General features: G+C 37.9%; 4 protein-coding genes across 5 annotated transcripts in view; all 4 read right to left on the bottom strand.

Moving 5' to 3' along the window:
* LOC6564964 (voltage-dependent calcium channel type A subunit alpha-1) overlaps positions 1 to 5,503 on the bottom strand; it is a 54,526-nt gene extending 49,023 nt beyond the window's left edge. The window contains 7 exon segments of the mRNA XM_043215942.1: positions 492 to 595; positions 671 to 891; positions 972 to 1,127; positions 1,606 to 1,706; positions 4,163 to 4,302; positions 4,479 to 4,797; positions 5,034 to 5,503. Of these exon segments, the coding sequence (XP_043071877.1) occupies positions 492 to 595; positions 671 to 891; positions 972 to 1,127; positions 1,606 to 1,706; positions 4,163 to 4,302; positions 4,479 to 4,697 (941 nt within the window). The 5' untranslated portion in view covers positions 4,698 to 4,797; positions 5,034 to 5,503.
* Positions 5,504 to 11,749: 6,246 nt separating this feature from the next.
* Positions 11,750 to 12,542, bottom strand: LOC6564966 (protein twisted gastrulation). The gene has a single exon (XM_001991843.2). The coding sequence runs from the start codon at positions 12,540 to 12,542 to the stop codon at positions 11,811 to 11,813; it is 732 nt and encodes a 243-aa protein (XP_001991879.1). The 3' UTR covers positions 11,750 to 11,810.
* A 1,085-nt stretch (positions 12,543 to 13,627) lies between these two features.
* Positions 13,628 to 15,997, bottom strand: LOC6564967 (serine protease gd). Its single transcript, XM_032738241.2, has 5 exons — positions 15,663 to 15,997; positions 15,410 to 15,560; positions 15,177 to 15,348; positions 14,275 to 14,919; positions 13,628 to 14,178 (listed from the first exon to the last, which is right to left on the bottom strand). The coding sequence occupies exons 1-5, from the start codon at positions 15,927 to 15,929 to the stop codon at positions 13,665 to 13,667; spliced, it is 1,749 nt and encodes a 582-aa protein (XP_032594132.1). The 5' UTR covers positions 15,930 to 15,997; the 3' UTR covers positions 13,628 to 13,664.
* Positions 15,998 to 16,735: 738 nt separating this feature from the next.
* On the bottom strand, positions 16,736 to 19,326 carry LOC6564781. Of its 2 annotated transcripts, none has more exons than XM_001991845.2 (7): positions 19,179 to 19,326; positions 19,008 to 19,111; positions 18,877 to 18,948; positions 18,158 to 18,797; positions 17,502 to 18,090; positions 17,246 to 17,432; positions 16,736 to 17,182 (listed from the first exon to the last, which is right to left on the bottom strand). In XM_001991845.2, the coding sequence occupies exons 1-7, from the start codon at positions 19,267 to 19,269 to the stop codon at positions 16,862 to 16,864; spliced, it is 2,004 nt and encodes a 667-aa protein (XP_001991881.1). In that variant the 5' UTR covers positions 19,270 to 19,326; the 3' UTR covers positions 16,736 to 16,861. The 2 variants fall into 2 exon arrangements, with proteins under 2 accessions (XP_001991881.1, XP_032594133.1); XM_032738242.2 differs by having other exon boundaries at positions 16,736 to 17,179.
* Positions 19,327 to 19,465: the final 139 nt, after the last annotated feature.

Below are 19,465 nucleotides of genomic sequence, written 5' to 3'. Positions count from 1 at the left end.
GATTAAGTTCTCAATATGTATGAAAAAATAGGTAACTGGCCTTGCTTGAATTTTAATATAATACACAATTATTTTAACGTTTTTGAAATATACATTTTGAGTATTGTTGTTGAATCTGAGTCTGAGTTCGATCTGAAGGTATATATATTTAAACTCGAATGTACATTTTTGAAGTTGACACCATTCCGAAACTAAATGAAGGTCCGTAAATATTTGAGTATGTACACCTAATTTGGATAGAATGGATTTCAACAAATACCCACTCAGAGATCAATTATTTCCTATGTTATTTGAATAAAAAAAAACAAACAAATTATTTAAGATTTCAACACCGACAGAGTCTCTGAAAATTCTCTTTTTCGTAGATACATATGTATATGTTATGGTGAAATCTTATACCCAATTCAAATCAATAATATCAAATTGAAATTAAATAATGGTAACCAGTGTGATTTCAAAAATAAAACAATAAAGTTTTCAGGTCAACTTACCCACTCAAGACACCAAGAACTAAGTTGAGCATAAAAAATGAGCCTATAACTATAAGAGGCACGAAATATATCCAATTAAATGTTGAACCTAATGCGTCGTTGGTCTGCAAATAGATGATGAAGATGTTTATATAATTGTTTCTCAGATTCTTTTCCGTCTATATACGAGTCTTACATACCCAATATAGTATTGACGTCCAGCCTTCCATTGTGATACACTGGAATACCGTCAGCATGGCAAACCCAATATTATCAAAGCTTGTTATGCCTGAATTTGGTCCATCCCATTTCTCCAGACACATGCTCGTCGTACTATTACATACAAAGGAGCCGCCCGCCTTCTCTGTGCTGTTGTCAGTGTTGCAGGGTGTCTCCGATTCACCTTCCTTCACTAGTTTGTCTAGTGGGTGGGGAGGGGCAAGGGGAAACAAATATGTTAGTTGCATAATTGATTACGAATCTATTGATATATATATATACTTGGATCTTCTAAGCTATAACAAGTCTTATGCAGTGCGCCCGAATAAAACTCGAGTCCAATGATTGCAAATATTACGATTGCAAACAACACCAAGAGACCGATTTGCAGTAAAGGTGCCATCGCCTTGATTATAGATTTTAAAACTACTTGTAAACCTATAGACGATATTTCCAAGGTAAATGTTGTTGCACAGCGTTAATCCGATCGCAAGTTTTGGTTCGGCGGTGTTGTAAAATACAAGTTGGGTTAGTAACATTGAAATGAATCGAAATCGGTTGTGTCTACGCAGTTACACCACTTTTTATAAATATATGTACATATGTATGTATCAACATATATATATATATATTTGGATATATATATGTGTGTAGGTATGCCGATATTAAACGCATAACATATATATGTACATACATATGTATGTATATTGATTCACATGTACATATCTTGAGCATGCAATCGTCTATGTTTTTATATATACATATATATATATATAAATAGCTATTACCATACGCTAAGTCGTATTGTAAGTACGTACATACACACACATATGTATGTAAATATGTATGTATGTATGTATGTATGTATGTATGCACATTGATAGAAAGTAAAAGAGGAAACGTAAGGACTACTCACTAGGAATTCCAGACACTAATTTTAAGGGCCGTAGCACACGAATGGCTCTAAGTGTTCTTAGGTCTACCTCGGGCCCCATTTGTGGGTACTGTGTCATGAATCTGTTTGCAGACGTTAAGCGATCGAAACGAGCATTTCATTAGCAATATTCAATGAATTTAAGGGTCAACAAATCATCAAATCATCAAATCATCAAATCATCAAATCATTAAATAATCAAATCGTTCAAATTCAACACTCAACAATTATTGTGCTACTAAAACTAATGAACATAAGATGTGTACATAGAATCGGGGTAATATGTGAACCAAATCAATCAAATCAAAATGAACACTTGGTAATTAACCTATAGTGCTATATATGTATTATTTATATACAATTTAAACATAAATTAGATATACAATTTCACGTTTAGCGCGCAATTAGTTCATTTATTTAGCACACACACAGTGGGACACCCTTTTAATGTACCTTTGGCTACGTAACTCTATAATCACTACCAATATGTTTATCTATCACATAAGTAAGTATAAATTTTATTTAATATTAATACATAATTAATATTAATGTATGTGAATTTTTATGGCCACTTTCTCAATAAACACAGTTGACCAACTATTTTAAAAGACTTTTAATACTCAACTGGAACTTGACAAGTGGACTGTAGTATCTAAGAACTAGCTTTAATTAGCATTGAAAAAAGAAAACAAACTAAATATATGAACTTAAAGCTATTTCAGATTATGCCGGTTACTATTTATAAAATTGTGATCGTTAACCTACGTTTCATAAATGTGTAAGTGTATTTGTTTGTTTGTTTGAATGTGAATTGAGTTGCCATTTACTCTCAGAGTAAGGCTTCTGTGGCTTCTGTATGTAATCAATAACGCTGTATATATATATAAATAAATCAAATCGAACACTAATTGTTTGTAGGTATAATCTAAATGTTTTCATTGACTATGGTCAATCATTGTATCAATAATATTTCAACTATAAAAATGTATACTACTTTAATTGTAATCTTTTATGTTTTTAGTACAGAGTTTGCTATACATTTTTTCACCACCGAATCAGCCAGGACTATGAATAAAATAAGTTTAATTTATTATTTTAAATATGTTTAATAATGTTTACGTATATCATATCTGCAACTAGATTAATTATTAATTCGTTAGAATCCTGTAATAATTTATATTATTATTACCAAACTTTACAATTGGTTCTAATCTAGTATAGAAATAGCTTCTTGACTATTAACCTAGTCATTTCGATTTTAGGTATATTAACATCATATTATATATATTATAATAGATAGATTGAATTATTTTGAGTCGTATATCATCATTAATCTCGTCATGTGCAAAACAGGTGTTTGAATCTAATGAGTTTCAAGATTAGCTAAAGTATTATTATCCAATATTAAATAAGTCGTATAGCTTATAGGTCGCAACTATTTTCGTAATTCAGACTTGATTTCAACAGATTTTTCTAGATGGTACTCTAAAAAGTTCTATACTAAAATATAACTTAAGCCTGGATACTAATACGGCTATAACTCACCAAAAAAAAAACATATAGATGTATACTTGTGAGCAGATCGAATGAAGATTGGAAGCTCCTAAGTTCTAATATGCAAAGTATTTGGCTAATGTTTGAATAGAAATGTTATCATTATAAATTGAGCTAGCTCCTAGATGCTCTATTGCTCTATATATAATATGTAATGTACACAATTACTGAAATAAATGACATTGTAGTTATGTATCTGGCCTATAGTCGCTTTAATTAAGTATACGATGTCTCCAATTACGTGGTCTTACTTGGAATTCGGGACACAAGCTTCAGTGGCCGTAATACACGAAAGGATCTCAACATGCGTAGGTCAACATCTATATTGGCCTCAGCAAATATCGTCATGGCACTGTTTGGCATTGGAGTTGCCATATAAAAGTCGGCATATACATAGGCAAATTGTTATTGATTTCAATTACAACTCAGTTACCGTATCTTAAATCTATTGTAATAATAATTTAAATACATTAAACTATAGGTTCAACATGCATCATTAAATCATCGCCCATTAATATTGTTCAACGTGTCTCAGACTCTAAACCATCTTTGAATATCCTTCATTAAGTTATCCGAGATTTTAATATTTCTTCACGAATGTGACTCGCACTTTTGGGATACCAAAGTTATGTGAATATTGTCGATTATTAGGTATTCTCAATAATTGCGAAAAAATGCAACAAAAAAAAAAATCCGTTTAATTTTGAAATCAAATTTACATCATCAAATCAAAGTTTTTTTTGTATATGAGATCGCGTGATTATAACTAGATTGGGTATGTATTACCCATTACCCTTACTGAAGGTGTTGTCCAAGTGGTGTATTCGATGTATCGCAGGATAAATATTTGTTAAAATAAATGATGAGCAACTGAAGTGTTAATTTTCAAACCATAATTTGCTGCTTATGTGCGGACAGGACATCAATGCCAAAATATTGTTGTACAAACGAAAATATTGAATTTGCAACTAAATTACATATTTACCCCGTCACTACAACGAAAAAATCCATGATGTTCCAAATATTCCTGAGATAGGAGTGTTTATGCAGAACAAGCCCTAGGGCAAGAATCTTGAGCGATGCTTCTACACAGAAAATGCATAAAAAATAGGCCTCCGTTTTTTCCTGTTGTGTAAAATAATTGGAAAAAAAAATTGGGGGGATTAAGAAATGTACATGTTATAAACACAATTTAAATTTGGTAACTTTCTCACTTGCACATTAATATTATATCGTACACGTATATACGATACATACGTATCATAATATCAACTAAGCATTTCGATTTTCATCTTTCTTACCAATTTTTGTGCCAATACTGTCTTGTCGCCCTCTGGCAAGTGCTCTTCTAGTGCCAACACAACACAGTTGGCTATGATTGTCAATAACACAGCGTACTCAAAGGGCGGCCATTCAATTATGAATCGTGTGTACTTTCTAATTGGGTTATCCTCGGTGAGGATAAACAACGAAGTCGGACCACCACCTGGTGGGTTTTCTTCTTTTTTCGGGCCACCCATTCTATCAGCTAAGCGATGGGCTCCCTTTCGACCCAAGTGCCCCCCGCCTAAGGAGTCCTGTTGATGCCCTGCTAGCACTGCTTCCTGAGCTGCTTCCAACCTATTCCGTGGACGAAAGAAATCATTCAAAATGTATACAATCGAAAAGGGGTCAGCACATTTGCTCAATGTTCGCACTTAAATCAAACGAATCTCGTGTGAAATCATCAAAAACAGCGAACATTGTACAAACTGGACGCTGTAAGTATGAATGCATATATGCATATGCATTACATATGGGATATACATATGTAATGCTTAAGTTAAAAAATATTAGCTCGTTTACTAAAAACATACCGTCACTATATCCAATTTCTGATACTTTTGTAACGACCGCTCGGCCATAATTATATTACACAAGGTGAACCACAATACGCATTTGTCGGGAGTGACACGCCGTCCGCATGGCACAAATGTGGCAACTGGACATTTAATTTGGGAGGCCAGAGGCTGCACTGTACTATTTGGCAATGGCCGGGGTATTATCCGAATCGATATGATTCCGTCCGAGGACTATTAAAATAACACTTGTGATCTATCTCTCTCTCTCTCTCTCTCTCTCTCTTTCTTTCTCTCTCTCTCTCTCTCTGTCTCTCTCTCGGTCTCACACAATTTTTCTAGTTCAGTTTGTTGGGTTCTTCTCTCTTGCTTGTTGTAATTAAATTTAATTTATTGCTTGTTTCAATTAACTGATTGGAGGATTTGTTTCTTTGATGTGTTTAATGCACAAAATGCTGTTTGTTTCTTTTTGTTTAATTATTATTATTATTATTTATTTAATTTAATTTTATTTTGTTTTATTTTTTATTTTCTTTTTGTTGGTTTTCTTGTTTGTTTTCAAACACAAAATACATTCAGATTCTTGATTCGATGAGATTAAACCGTTTGAATTTACATAGTATGTGTGCCAAATGTTGCGTTCACGATTAACGTTAATGATTAATTAGAAATGAATTCAGCCATGTCGTTTTATCACTTGTTATTATATATATTACACGTTCACATTGTTTATTAGACGCTGAGCTTATGTATGGGTTGCCGGTTTTATCACATTTATTTTTATATATATGTACATACATGTGTGCTATGTGAAACAAACGTTTGAGACTTATTAAAACAAAAATAATTGAAAAAAAAAACAAACAAACGATTTATTTATTCATTTAATTCATTCGACTTAAGCAGAATATCGCGATGCTACTTTACTTTGGAGACTGGTCTTGTTTTTGTTCGGGTCAATTCAGTTCATGACCTATCGAAATACACACACACACACACACTCACACACACACCAAGCATGCATGCATACACATCAGGCATTTGTGTGCTCTGTGTCTGTATGTGTGTGTACGAATGTGCTCACATATACGAGAACACACACACACACATATACAGACAAACATACATACATTTGGCCTATAATTGCATCTCACAAAGAGACAAATTCAAATAAGAAACATTTCTGGGGGTTATCCATCTGATATTTGTATGCTAGTAGTTTCAAATATCGGTATAACATTTTATTACTGGAGCACGCTATGAATGAAAAGTTAGGGGATGAAATGGTCTGCACTGGCACACACACACACACACACACACACAGCCCTCACACACACAGCACTCACACGCATAGCACTCACACACATAGCACTCACACGCATAGCACTCACACACATACGTACGTACGTACGTACGTAGAAACGGTCTGAAGTGTGGTCATGAAAAATTCCACCACTCTGTGGTGAATTGTGCAGCGCTAAACCAAAATTTTGCGACTTCGCTGAGCATGAGACAGCCGGACTACAAATCTCTACAGATGAAGATTATAGCGCAGCAACCATGCATGTCTCTACAGAGGCCTACAATGCATAAAAACGTATTTTTGTTTGTGCAACAAATTGATATGTTCGCTGGTAGGATATTTGGACATGTACCAGTTCTTAGTTTCTCAGTTTTAACTACCGTTTACAATCACGAACAACAATAGCTAAATTGTTTTTTGTTTGTTTTCTATTTGGGTAAAGTCTGCGAATTGTTCTATTTAGTAGATACTGGCATAGTTATATATATATATATACATACATACACATACACATATGTACATTCTGAGCGTGTGCTGGTGTGTGGTGGCTTCTGCATGCATATAGAAGTATGTGTGAAAGTAGGTGAACTTGTGCTTGTGCTTGTCAGTATGTTTCGTTCATGTAAATATTGTTGTTTACATTGGAAAAATGTTATATGTCTGCATACAAATACAAATGTACATCTCTGTCTCTGTCTATGTATCTTATTACATTAATATTTATGAGCACAATTGATTATTTGACTTAAAAGTCATAAATTTTGCGTGTCCTGAAGCACACACACGCACACACACATGCATGCATATGTCAAATGTTAACTACAATTACAAATTTGTTATCTGAGGTGCTGAATAATGCAAATGACGAGTAATCTTGTTGTGACGTCATCGAGCTGTATGCCCTTTGGTGTTTTCCCCCGATTGTCTCGGGAATCGGGATGGCATGGATTCCAAATAAATGAATATGACAAAGCAGAAGAAGAAGAAGAAGCCCGAGACAAGCCAACTTATAGCCGCTAATTTAAGTACCAACAACTGTTAATATGTATATGTATGTATATATATATATATATATATATATAGATCTTGATATGTAGTTGCATGCATGTAAAGACGTAACTTTGCCCATTTTCTCGTGCGTTCGTCCTACTTTCATTGCGAATCTTTACAAAAACATTTTACATTTCGGCTAAACAAAAACCCTTTGGACGAATTTTTGCGTGTATTCATCTATGTATGTGTGAGTGTATGTGTGTGTGTGTGTGTATGTGTATGTGCATGTGTATTTCTCTAAGTAATGCTTGCAATTGAACAAATGTGACTTTTTTAAAGCTTTCTCCTACTACTCATTGTAACTGAATTAAGTTTGTTTCCAATGCGCACACACACACACACACACACATGAATTGTATACATGTGCTATGAACTGACGTTCGTAAACATAAATGTTAGTTTAACATTCATATGTATGCATGTGTGTGTGTGTGTGTATGCACACATACGTAAGAACAAATCCCATTAGCACACACAAAACACAAAACAGTTTTCACTCCCGAGGGCAATCCAAAAAAAGACAACTCTTGTAGGTCTTGTAAACATATTGACACACATACATACATACATACATACATGCATACATATATAGACGTCAGATATATGTAAGGATTTTTTGTATGCAGAGGCATTTAAATAAATAATCCAACAATTATTTTATAAACAATTTCAAAGGAACTTAGTATTTTACGGGCTTCACTAGTGGTACACGTATGTATCTGTATGTATGTACGTATGTATGTACGCATGTATGTACGTATGTATGTATGGGGCTGTTGATGATGATGATGATGCTGCTGCTGCTGCTGCTGCTCGGTACAATTCATTCACCTTCCGACGCATACACGTCACAGCACGAAAGCCGCTGTAACCAAAACCTAAACCGAAACCAAAAATTCACTTGCCGTTGTCAGAGCTGACGCTGGCGCTGACGCTGACGCTGGCGCTGACGCTAGCTCTGACGCCGTCATCACCCACGCAACCTTCCACCCGCTAACCCGCTGACCCAATCCCAAACCCAACTCGAACACACACACACACATGCACATATATATAGACACACATACAGACACGCGCGCGCACACTGTCGCAGCCGCATTTGTAAGTAGATGTACATATGTTTGTTTGTACATACGTCAGTATATATGTACATTTATATGTACGGCAAGTGCGTTTGTATGTAAGTATTTATACGTACATGTACATTTCTATGTATATGTATATGTATATTTACATGTATATGTACATGCACATGTATATGTATATGTATATGTACACTTCTATGTATATGTACATGTATATGTATATGGATTGGGGCTAGTTAACTGCAAATGTAAGCGACAACTCAACAATTACAACAACCACACCAAGCTACACCAGCGAAGCGCGACAAAACATGTGGAAGACTAACATTAACCCGTTCGTCCGCTCGTCCGTTCGTCCGTTCGTCAGGAGAGCAGGTGCTGCTGCGAATGTTTTTTTTTCTTTTTATTTTTCTTTATTTTCTGGGCAACTAATGAGCGGCGAACAAATATTATTTGGTGCATGGTTTTCTTTTAATTCACATTTCGTAGCGTTCATTTCACTTCAAATCCATTCCTTGGGTTCTCATGCTCACACACACGCACACACACACACACTCACACACACAAACACTCACAAAAATTTCGCAATAATTCGGTAGGAAGGTTTGTAAATTTATTTTCACCACTCGACCCGATTATTTTTTTTTTTTTTTGGGGTACGTATATATGCCACCACACACAAAACTTCGAAATGTCGAGTTTTTCAGGCTCCCCAATTAGGGCGAATAGGGCCAAAATATTATCACTTGGCGAATTAAGCAGGTAAAAGCAACATTTTTTTCACATTCTCATCGTTCATCGCATGTTAGAAATTATGTGTAGATATTTAAAACACACACAAAAAGAAAAAAACACACACAGTAAAAACCGCACGGTTGGACCAGTTACCGACTTTGTCTCACCAGTTGGACGAAAAACTTAACAAACGCAAGTCGATGAAAGACTTTGTATTACACTTTACACATTACACACTACAACTACACGTACAAGCACAATCACAAGCACAAGCAGCCAACCAACCAGCTAACCAGACAGTCCTGCGCTTTAGAGTGAAAACAAAAAAGCTCAAGCTCAAGTTGAACTTGCAGGCACTGCCGCCGCGAATAAACTGCACATGTGGCCGAGTCAGTGTCTTTGCAGAGACGGTAGGCACAAGAGAGAGATGTATATATACAGTATATATCTCTTGCCGAAAATAGAGATGTTCGATGGTGCCTATTCTATTGCACACAGAGGGCATTCAATGGGGAGCTTTAAGCTTTCTCTCTCGGCCACAACGCTTTCATCCCCCAAAAACAGCAGAGCACACTTTTGGGCTCTCAGCACCCTAACAAAACAAATTGACCCCCTCAAAAAAAAAAAAAAACCTATATTGACAGCTGGCAAGCAATTATGCTTTCATTCGCCATATTGATTTATTTACCAGCTTTTGTCCAGGGATGCTAATGTTAGGGCGCCATCTGGTAGCAAAACCAGGAAGCTTACGCATACGCATACAGCTCATATTTATGGCGGGATTTGCAAAATGTGTAGGATTACACATCACATAAATATGTATAATTACATATTATTATCAACTCGAGGATTATTCAACCAATTTGAAAACAAATGCTCATTTCAATACTTTCTATTTTTTTTCACTAATGCTGTTTTCGAATTAAAAGAAAACATATGTTTGTTTCGATTTTAAAAAGAAACATTAATGTATAAAAAAAGAAAAACTCGAAAATAAAAGTATTTTCGAAAATAGTTTGTAGTTGAAGAACAAAGATATTTTCAAATAAAATCAAGGCAATCAAATTATTGGATTTACCTCATATTCTTTGCTATGTACATATGTTTGCGTATTTGGTATATTAATACTTACATAATATCACCCAACTTCAGACGGATTTGAGCTGGCGCAGCATTTTCCATTTGGGCACTAACTGTGGCGCTGGCAACGGCGGCAGCGGTTCGTCTGCGCTTATTGAACGCCTGAGGATTGGGTGGTGCACCACATCTGGTGACGCCATCTCCAATGATGGCAATGTTGTCATCCAAACTAAAGATATTCGCATTTGTTAAGCGTGCCATCGGTGATGAGCCTCTTCTGCGTCGAGCTCCCACTCCACCCAGCATCCTGACGATACAAAACACCGAAAAATAAAATCAAAACAAATCACAACCAAAAAAAAAAACAAATTGAAAACTTTTAGAGTTACAGTTGCAGATCAATTTCAGGATATATTGATACCCGAAAGGTATTCGAATATTTAACGAGTATTTATTTAAAGGTATTCAATATTTATATATGTATATATCCATACGTGAAAAAACCATGCACAGCAACGAGAGATTAACGATCTGGAGTCAATTTGCAAAGCATAACCAACAAAAACAAAAATAAAAAAAAGAAACTTAAAATCCGAGCCGCGACTGGGATGCACTCGCTGACACCGTTTGGCCAGAACTGATATCTATGTATGTGGCTCAGGCATTGGAAACTAATTCAGCTGTTGTTTCTTTCACCTGGAACCAGATGATAGACAGCGAGACAGACAGACAGACATATACCCCACACATAGCAGCCAACCTACAACACAAGTACGCTCAAGCTGATTATGATGATGACAACGATAGCAGCAGGCGATGACGTGCTCGATAGCAGCCAGCATATGCGCATTGAGTACACGTCGCAGTTAGTTTCACCGTTCCCTATACTACATATATACATACATACATACATACATAGTATTAGCTATTAGCAGGCGTCACAATATCTCCATGCACACACACACACACACAACTTGTATAGGTCAGTATTAAGCGGCTTTGCTCGTGCCAAGTTTAGTATCTTTAAATTTCTAACACGTATCAATTAATTTATTATTCAATAAAGAGCATTGCTGAAATGAGTTTCTCGCTGATCTGATTCCCAAGTTCCCAAGTGAGAACGTTCCACTTGGGCCTACCAAATTAATATCAGCTGATAGTTGGTGGGTCTGCTTAGTCAAGATATGTTATCTTAGCAATCCTTGATGGAGGTTTCTAGTAATCCGGCTTAGTTAATTTTTCCTCTTTAAACGCTGCAACTCTCAACTTTTGTGTATAATCTTTGGAGTTTCTGCAACTGTGTAAAAAACAACAGGTCTCAAACCATTTTGGTAGAAGGATCAATATTTATGTATGTGTAAATAATAACAATATTTTATTACGTTTGTATGTATTACAAATATGTATATATAGAAATATCTTATGTATTAAAGTACATTATAATGAAATTTTTAATTTTTTTTGTTTCGCTTCTTTTTTTTCACCTATTTACAATTGATTATACTGAATTATAGTCAGTGTGGGGATTTTGAGATGAGTCTAATCCAAGTCGACCTCATCGCCATAGTCCCACATATCAGTGTTTGCGTCATCTTCAAGACCAAATAAACGCTCCAGATCCTGTTCAGGATCGGCATGGACAGTGTCAGCGTCAATAAGATCCCGTTCCTCCGGACAGGCACTGCAGCGACTCTCGTTGATGCCATAATTGAGACAATGGGCACCCACACACTCGCAGCAGCCATCGTGGAACCAGCGATAGCTATTGGCACCCATGCTCTCGCACTGCTGCCTGCACTTGTTGGATCGGATGCAGGAGTTCACATAGATCACCGTACAGTTGACACTCTCGCTCGCCGTATGCCTGGCCAACAGGAGCTGGTTGGATTCACCTTCCAGTCGCTGCTTGAAGCCGGGACGCATTGGTATCCGAATGGTGGACCAATTGTCGTCGTCGTCCTCAGCCGTGAGGGTGTCAAACAATTCGGGCACACCCTCAACATCACCAATCTCCGAGCGAGGTGTAAGCGAAGTTAGCGCATCCTTGTGCTTGGGACACATGTCCAAGCAGCCGCAGCACTCAGTGTACAATTCGCCCAGACAATTCAGGCAATCCTTGCAGCAGTGGCAATCGTTCAACTTACACTGGCAGCTCTGGGTGAGCAGACACTTGGACACTACCGAACCGCAGACCATCTCATTGCAGCCATCATCGTTGGTGGCCACCAGTCCCAGGCTCAATAATAATGATAATAAAACCAACTGCAGCATTCTCGGTCAAGTCTCGACAAACAATGAGGTAATACACAATATTGCGCCTCCCCTTTATATCCATTTATATATGAGAGCAGGCGAGCAACACCTGACCAACAACAGGTAAAAACGAAAGCCACAACAAAACCCACAGGATTATCTACTTTAGGTAGCGTACGAGTCCGCCACAGGCAGGCTCGGTCTGTCATAAAAGCAATTTAAAAGATGTTAAGCCAAAGTTAATTTGTAGGTAAAAACCCGCAAAATACAAACTGCAATAAAATTAACTTATGTATGAGCTACGTACACTGAGAAAAGCAAATGGCCGATCAACAAATTTAACACAAATTTACGTAAATTATTCCAAATACCAGAAAATGCAAAGTCAAGACGAACATCTAATTATAAAAAAGTATTTTCTAATTTGAAGAAAATAAAGAAAACATTAAAACACAACATTAAATGATATATTTTTAAAATTAAAGCTGAATTCGACTTTGTCTAATGAGGAAAATATATTCCAATTAATGGGAATTTACATTAAGTTTAAAAATATTTTTGGTTAATAAAGTAATTTCTTATATTTCGAAATTTACCTTAATTTTACCATTATAGATGCGATTATAATTTTGTCAATGAAGGAGACATCCCCAACCCCATAAAGTATATATATATTCTCGATCAGCATCACTAGCTGAGTCGATCCATCTGTTCGTCCTTCCATATGACTAAATCTCAGTTTGAAAGCTATCTTGATGAATCTTAACATGTATATATATCGCATCGGACGACTATTTATATAGTTGTCATTGGAACCATTTTTTCTCATCCTAAGAAATGTATTTTTCATCAAAAAATCATCATCAGTAGAGAGTTTTAAGTTATAGGATCGAGGATTGGCCTAATTTCACTACACAAATGCTAAATATTCAGTTCATTTAAATAGAATTAGTTTAAAAGATACAAAAACATAATATTATTTCGAACTCCGGACTAAAATTTCGATGTCAGCCAATTAAGTACGGTCTACAAGGGCATGCAATCCCAGGAGTGCCTTAGATAGCCGTAGTTTGAACATAGGTTCGATTGGAGTAGCATAGTTATCACAAGAGCTGGTATTTATTTGACAGATCTCACTAACTAGATAATAAATGCCATAATCCAATCAATAAACTTTGCCACATCTGCATAAATGATATATTGACTAGCAGCAGAGACGCCACTTGGTGATCCCTCAGCCGCCGCTGCGGGTAAGGCGGCCGAAACTGTACCGCGTAGCATCCAACGATTGTTCTTACGTATAATCAGGCCCGCACCGGATATGCCCGTATAGATGCTAGTCCGGCGCAAACTGGCCGTCCTCGCATCGACCACAATTCCCGCGCAGAATGTACGATTCGAGGAGAGGCTGCGAAAGTGTGGATTCGCCGCGAAGCACACCTCGTTGGAAACAATCGGTGCTTTGACCACAATCGGTATGCTGGATTCAGTAGCAGCTGAAGCACCAGCCCACGAGAAGCCCCTTGATGGTGATTTATGCGTTGCATTCGCTCTATCGAAACTCCAGCCAATGACAATGCCATGCTCGCCCACGACATACTCCGACTTGCTGGAGCCCGACCACAAGCAAACGGGCAGTATGAATGAGTTGAAGCTGGCCAAGATTTGAGAAACGTTTCAATATTCAACTGAGATACGCGAGATACATGTCTGTATGTATATACATACATCGTATGTATGTAGTGCTTACCGGACTTCATCTTTGAGCATGATGACAGCAATGTCCGCATCGTAGTTGCTCAACTGTTGGTTGTAGTCGGAGTGTATGTAGATGCCATCGACTGGGGCCGCCAACGAGCCCTCCTCATTCCAGTTCTTCAGATTGTGCCTGCCCAAGAAGACGAGCACCTCGTTTGCCGTGTAGCGTTGATTGAACATTTGGAAGCAGTGTGCCGAACTGATGACGACACGGGCAGAGACCAAAGTGCCGCCACACTGAAAATCCAACGATGTCTGATTGTTGACGTAAATCGCTGCCAGCCAGGGCCAGGCACCCCTTGTTATCGATGGCAGGATATTGGCCGTCGTTGCATTCTGTCCATCCACCATAATTATTGAGTCGGCCGTGTCCTCGTCTACTAATTCATCGCCATCGTCTACCTCGCTCTCCACATCGAGCTCATCGCCATCGTTGTCGTATTCACCGAGCGAAACAAAAGTAGGCGGCGGATGGTGATCTTGATCGGCATTGAGACGAATCCCATCATGGGACGTAGTACTTGCTGGGGCGGGGCTGGTGGATATGATTATTGTACGTTGCCTTCGTTGAGGCAATCGAAAGTCAAAACTTTTATCGATCTTACCACAGATTTCACCGGGCGAATAGAACGGTTTTCTGCAATGGTATCAAAACTTACTTACAAAAATCATATAAACAAAATTAAAAAAAAAAAACGATGCCCATAAGAATTTTAATATAGTTTTTCAAAAGAGCGTTTAACACCGATCGGATGAAAAACGAAAAAGAAATTAGACCTTTGATGCTGGATAGGAAACTACTAAAAATGCTCGATCTTAGCACAAGCAATTTGTCATATATATATATATATATATAGTATTGTAGTGAGTACCGACCACATTCCAGATGCATACTTCTTGAACTGGATGTGCGGCAGAGGCTTCGAGCCTGGCAACTCCTTACCAACTGCCATTCCGAAACTGCCACCGTCTGGATGAGGCAACAGACCCGATGTTTTCTTATCTGGTATAAAAGTCAATTTTCGTGTATGCTCCAACTGAATTTGTGTCATGAAAATGCTGTGATCTACAAAGATACACACATACTTTATTCCTCCTCTCACATTTGACTGGCCAGTTCTACATACCGCCGGATCCAAAACAAATCACATTATTGTTAGCCGAAATGAGCACCAATTTGGGGGGAAAGTGATTTTTTGGAAATCGAATTTTGTAGAGCACTGGTGCATTGTTCGTAAATTGTCCACGTGTCAGCAACTCTATTTCGCCAAGATAATTCTGAAAGGTAAATCATACACATATATATCGATGTATGTATGTATGTATGTATGTATGAATATATGTATGTGTGTATGTATGTATGTATGTATAATAACCCACCGTCGTTGGTTTGCCTCGCATGGAGAGCGTAACGCGTATTTGTAGTGCTTGTACAGCTGGATTTCGTACGGCAATTAGACCAAACCATTCACTGCCATCGAATCTGTATTGAAAGATCTTTGGACACGGACTGACTGGCATGCCTTGGGCAATGGCCTTGGTCAATTGCTCAAAGCATATAAGTAAAATAGTTGTGAAATGCACTTTCATCATCACTTTTTGCATGTAATTATCAATCTCTTTTGTTTTTTGTTTTCGCCTAAACATATCTACATGGGTCTGCCTGTGCGTGTGTGTGAGTGAGTGTGTGTGTGTGTGAGTGTGTGTGTCTGTGTGTGTGTGTGTGTGTCTGTGTACATTGTCTGTCGATGTAATCGCGATTTGTTCTTTGTTTATGTTTTATCATCGATCATCGCAGTGGTTTAATGCTATCAAGCTTTCTTTGATATTGACGATACAATAAAAAAAAGAGAAAGAAAAACAAAACAAAATTGCAAAACTGTAAAAAAGTAAAAAATAGATAAACTATATGTGTATTAAAAATAATTTGCATAAAAGTAAATGGACGGGATGTTAGTGATACCAGACTGTCAAACACAGACTATCGGTTGGCACTGCAATATAAGTAAAAACATACATACATATATAGATATGTATATCCTAAGAACCATTTAACACTCCGATTTTTTTTTTAAATTTTTTACAGAAGCTTAAAAAAAAGAGTCATTGCTTATTCTAAGGCAAAATTGTGATTTTACTTTTCTTATTATTATTATTTTCTGCAAACTGAAAAGTTGTGACTTTTAGCTAGATAATTATTATATACATTTTTAATATTTACGTATATAGTGCAATTTGATAGGTCACTACGAATAGATAACGGTAGCAGCTGCAGTTGCAGTCGCAGTAACAGTTACAGTTGAAGAATGCATCCCGATTGAGGCAGATGATCAGCTGGTTAGCCAAAAACAACTGTTATCAGTTGACGCAGATAAATGGTTTAAAATGTATTCATTTAATTAATGTAAGACATTAAAAAAGCCAAAGTTAAATTCGCATCAAGTCCACAATTTATCATACGATATTTTACAGACTTTATTATTGTTATTAACTTGGGAATTTCGTTATAAAAGTTGAGTACAGATATGTAAATATATACAAACAGTTTGGTTAGGTGCTTCCGAGGAACTATTGGGAAACTATTCAGCTGGTGCTGATTCGGTTGGCGCTTCTGGGGCAGTTGCCTGTTCAGGAGCAGGAGCAGTCTCCGTGTTGGGTGGCTCCTGCGCCGTCGTTGTGCCTTGGACAGGTGGTACGGTTCCATCTGTTGGTGCAACAGCTGGATCTGTGGATGCTGCTGGAGCTTCAGCGTGCAGCGTTTCACCTGGTTGGGGCGGCTCCACTTCGGTACTTTCTGCAACTGTGACTGCGCTTTCCGGGGCACCTGTGAGAGCTGTGGCAGACACAATGCTTGGAAGCTGCTCTTCGACCACTTCTGGTTCCACTACAATTGTTTTCTTCTGAAGAGAGGTTGGGTCAGTAATACAATTTACTTGAAATTAAAAACAAACCGATTACTTTACCTTCGTTAACCTTTTCTGTACATCGGGCGGGACAGCTTCATCGGTCTTATAATCTTCTGGGAAGAATTTGAGTGCTTCCAAGCGTCCGGAGTTGACATTGCTACTGCAGTAGGTCGGTTCAAATTGCACCAGAGTTAGCATCGTATTAGATTGAACCTTGTTAACTTTGAGCACGATTCGATCGGTTCTAAATTCAAGAGAAGTTTGTTAGTTCACTTTTTTTTGTGTTCTGTTTTCCAATGAACGTTGAACGTACCTTGAAGGCGCCATGTCGTCATATTTATAAATCGAGTTTGTTATGAGTTTGGCCTCGCCCGCAATGTCGCTGGTGAAGATTCCATATTGAGGTATATCTTCTCTAGTCGCCTCCACAACTTCCATCACATCATCGCGTTTGGATGCCTCGAATGCCATTATGATATGTGGTGGCTCCGGTACTGGATCTGGTGGTAAAAATCCAACTGTTTGGCTACGGAAGAATACATAGACCATGGTCGCATGGGTGCGTCGATTGTTGGCAACCCATATTGGTGGAATCTTGACACGTTTTGTGCGAGTTATGGGCTTTGGTGGCGCTGCTTCTTCCTCTTCCTCAACCTCCTCTTCGCTGACGTGATCATCATCGTCGAGACCCAGATTTAGATCGAATGTCATGTCAGGGACTGCTGACTGTGCTACGGCATGTACTTCCTCCTCTTCCTCAATCGCTTCTTCCTCCCCATCATCGTCTGGTCCGTCATGATCCTTGGTGCCACGACTCTCGTCACGCGTCACAGACTTTGCCCTTTCGACCTTTAATTTAACCTCTTCTTCGGAGCTCACTTCCTCCACCCATACCTCACCCTCTGCAAAAGCAATATATGAATACAAATAAGAGGTCGGTTAGTCTATTCAAAAATGTCAAATGCCTACCTTGAACCTCAACCTCGAATTTAACCTTTAGCGGCGATATAATTGGTGGCAGTGGATGTGGTGCACTGAATTCCTCATCGGGTGGAGCAACTCGCTCCTTGGTCAGCTCATGGGCGTAAGTGGCCAGCACATGCGGTATGGGACCAGAGGATGGATCTATTTTCCAGAAGCACACGAGCAACTCTTTGCCATCGAGTACTTCGATAATATCGGCAGATAGTGGATTCTTGCAGGCATAGTTAACAACTTCGAAGTCAGCTGATGACACTTCGAGATATCTGCGATCTTTGCATTGCATTTTAAGATGATCGGCGGGCTCGGAGAGCTTCTTGAACATGTCACGCGAGACTTGTGGGCCAAATATCGTAACACCAACATCCGGCAAATTTTCCATTATCAAATCCGTACAATGATTCAGATAATCAATTCTTTTCTTATATTTCTTTTCGGTCTCAATGCGCTCGGCCTTTTCGATTGTTTCGTTTTTAATCCGCAGCGCCTCCTTCTCAACCGGTTGTAGATCTGCAATATTGTACATTGTTCGCGGTGCACTTTGGGCCATCAATTCCAGCTCTTTGATTATTAGGTTTGCCAATTTTGGAGCATCTGACCCATAGAAAATGTTAACAGCTTGACCCCTCTAAAGTGAAAGTTTGTGTGAAACAGAGAGAGACAGAGAGAGAGTGAGTTGGAAAGAGAGAAAGAAAGAGAAAACTTACAATAGCAAATAACCATGTGGGTTCACTTTTTTTATTAAAGCGCTTGAGAGCCGTTACGGTATCTGATTGACACTGAAGGGATAAATGTAGAAATTATTAAGTATCGGTTGGATTATAGAAAGTCTGCATACAATTGCCAAATGTAGATTATCGCCACCCACTTCAAGTTTGATGCGACGCAATGTGCCAACCATTCCCAGACATGGGCCACACCATTCCGAGTACACTTCCAAGACTGCAAATGCAGTGATGACAACAGATGAGATGAGTGACAGATGAAGAAATCGTTTTAGATATGTTACCAAGCAGTCCTGGACGAGCCAAGAATTTTTCCAAATCCGCGTCCGTCTTGATTTCAGCTTGCAATTGTTGAGCTACTCCTCTCCTTGCCATTGTGTCGGCTTAATTTATATGCAAATGCAATTTAAAATCCAAAAAATGTGTTCAAATTTTGCTTAATACATGCTCAAAAATTATTTGTAAACTGATGTTTTTTGTTTTTCGTTTTCGTTGTTTTTTTTTTTTGTTTAAGTTTGTCAGGGAAGTATTGATCAAACAATGTTTGCGTGTAGGTGTGCCTAGGTGCATG

The sequence above is a fragment of the Drosophila grimshawi genome, unplaced genomic scaffold (genome assembly GCF_018153295.1).
Source record: "Drosophila grimshawi isolate 15287-2541.00 unplaced genomic scaffold, ASM1815329v1 contig_848, whole genome shotgun sequence".
NCBI lineage: Eukaryota > Metazoa > Arthropoda > Insecta > Diptera > Drosophilidae > Drosophila > Drosophila grimshawi.
This window is presented reverse-complemented; position numbering and strand designations above follow the sequence as displayed.

Coding starts and splice junctions, on each gene's coding strand:
- LOC6564966 (XM_001991843.2), bottom strand. CDS start 12,542: ATGCTGCAGTTGGTTTTATTATCATTATTATTGAGCCTGGGACTGGTG.
- LOC6564967 (XM_032738241.2), bottom strand. CDS start 15,929: ATGTTTAGGCGAAAACAAAAAACAAAAGAGATTGATAATTACATGCAA. Junction 15,349..15,409: donor GATTTGTTTTGGATCCGGCG/GTATGTAGAACT, acceptor GTATCTTTGTAG/ATCACAGCATTTTCATGACA. Junction 14,920..15,176: donor CCGCACATCCAGTTCAAGAA/GTATGCATCTGG, acceptor ATACCATTGCAG/AAAACCGTTCTATTCGCCCG.
- LOC6564781 (XM_001991845.2), bottom strand. CDS start 19,269: ATGGCAAGGAGAGGAGTAGCTCAACAATTGCAAGCTGAAATCAAGACG. Junction 19,112..19,178: donor GGCTCGTCCAGGACTGCTTG/GTAACATATCTA, acceptor CTGCATTTGCAG/TCTTGGAAGTGTACTCGGAA. Junction 17,433..17,501: donor GACGACATGGCGCCTTCAAG/GTACGTTCAACG, acceptor TCTTGAATTTAG/AACCGATCGAATCGTGCTCA.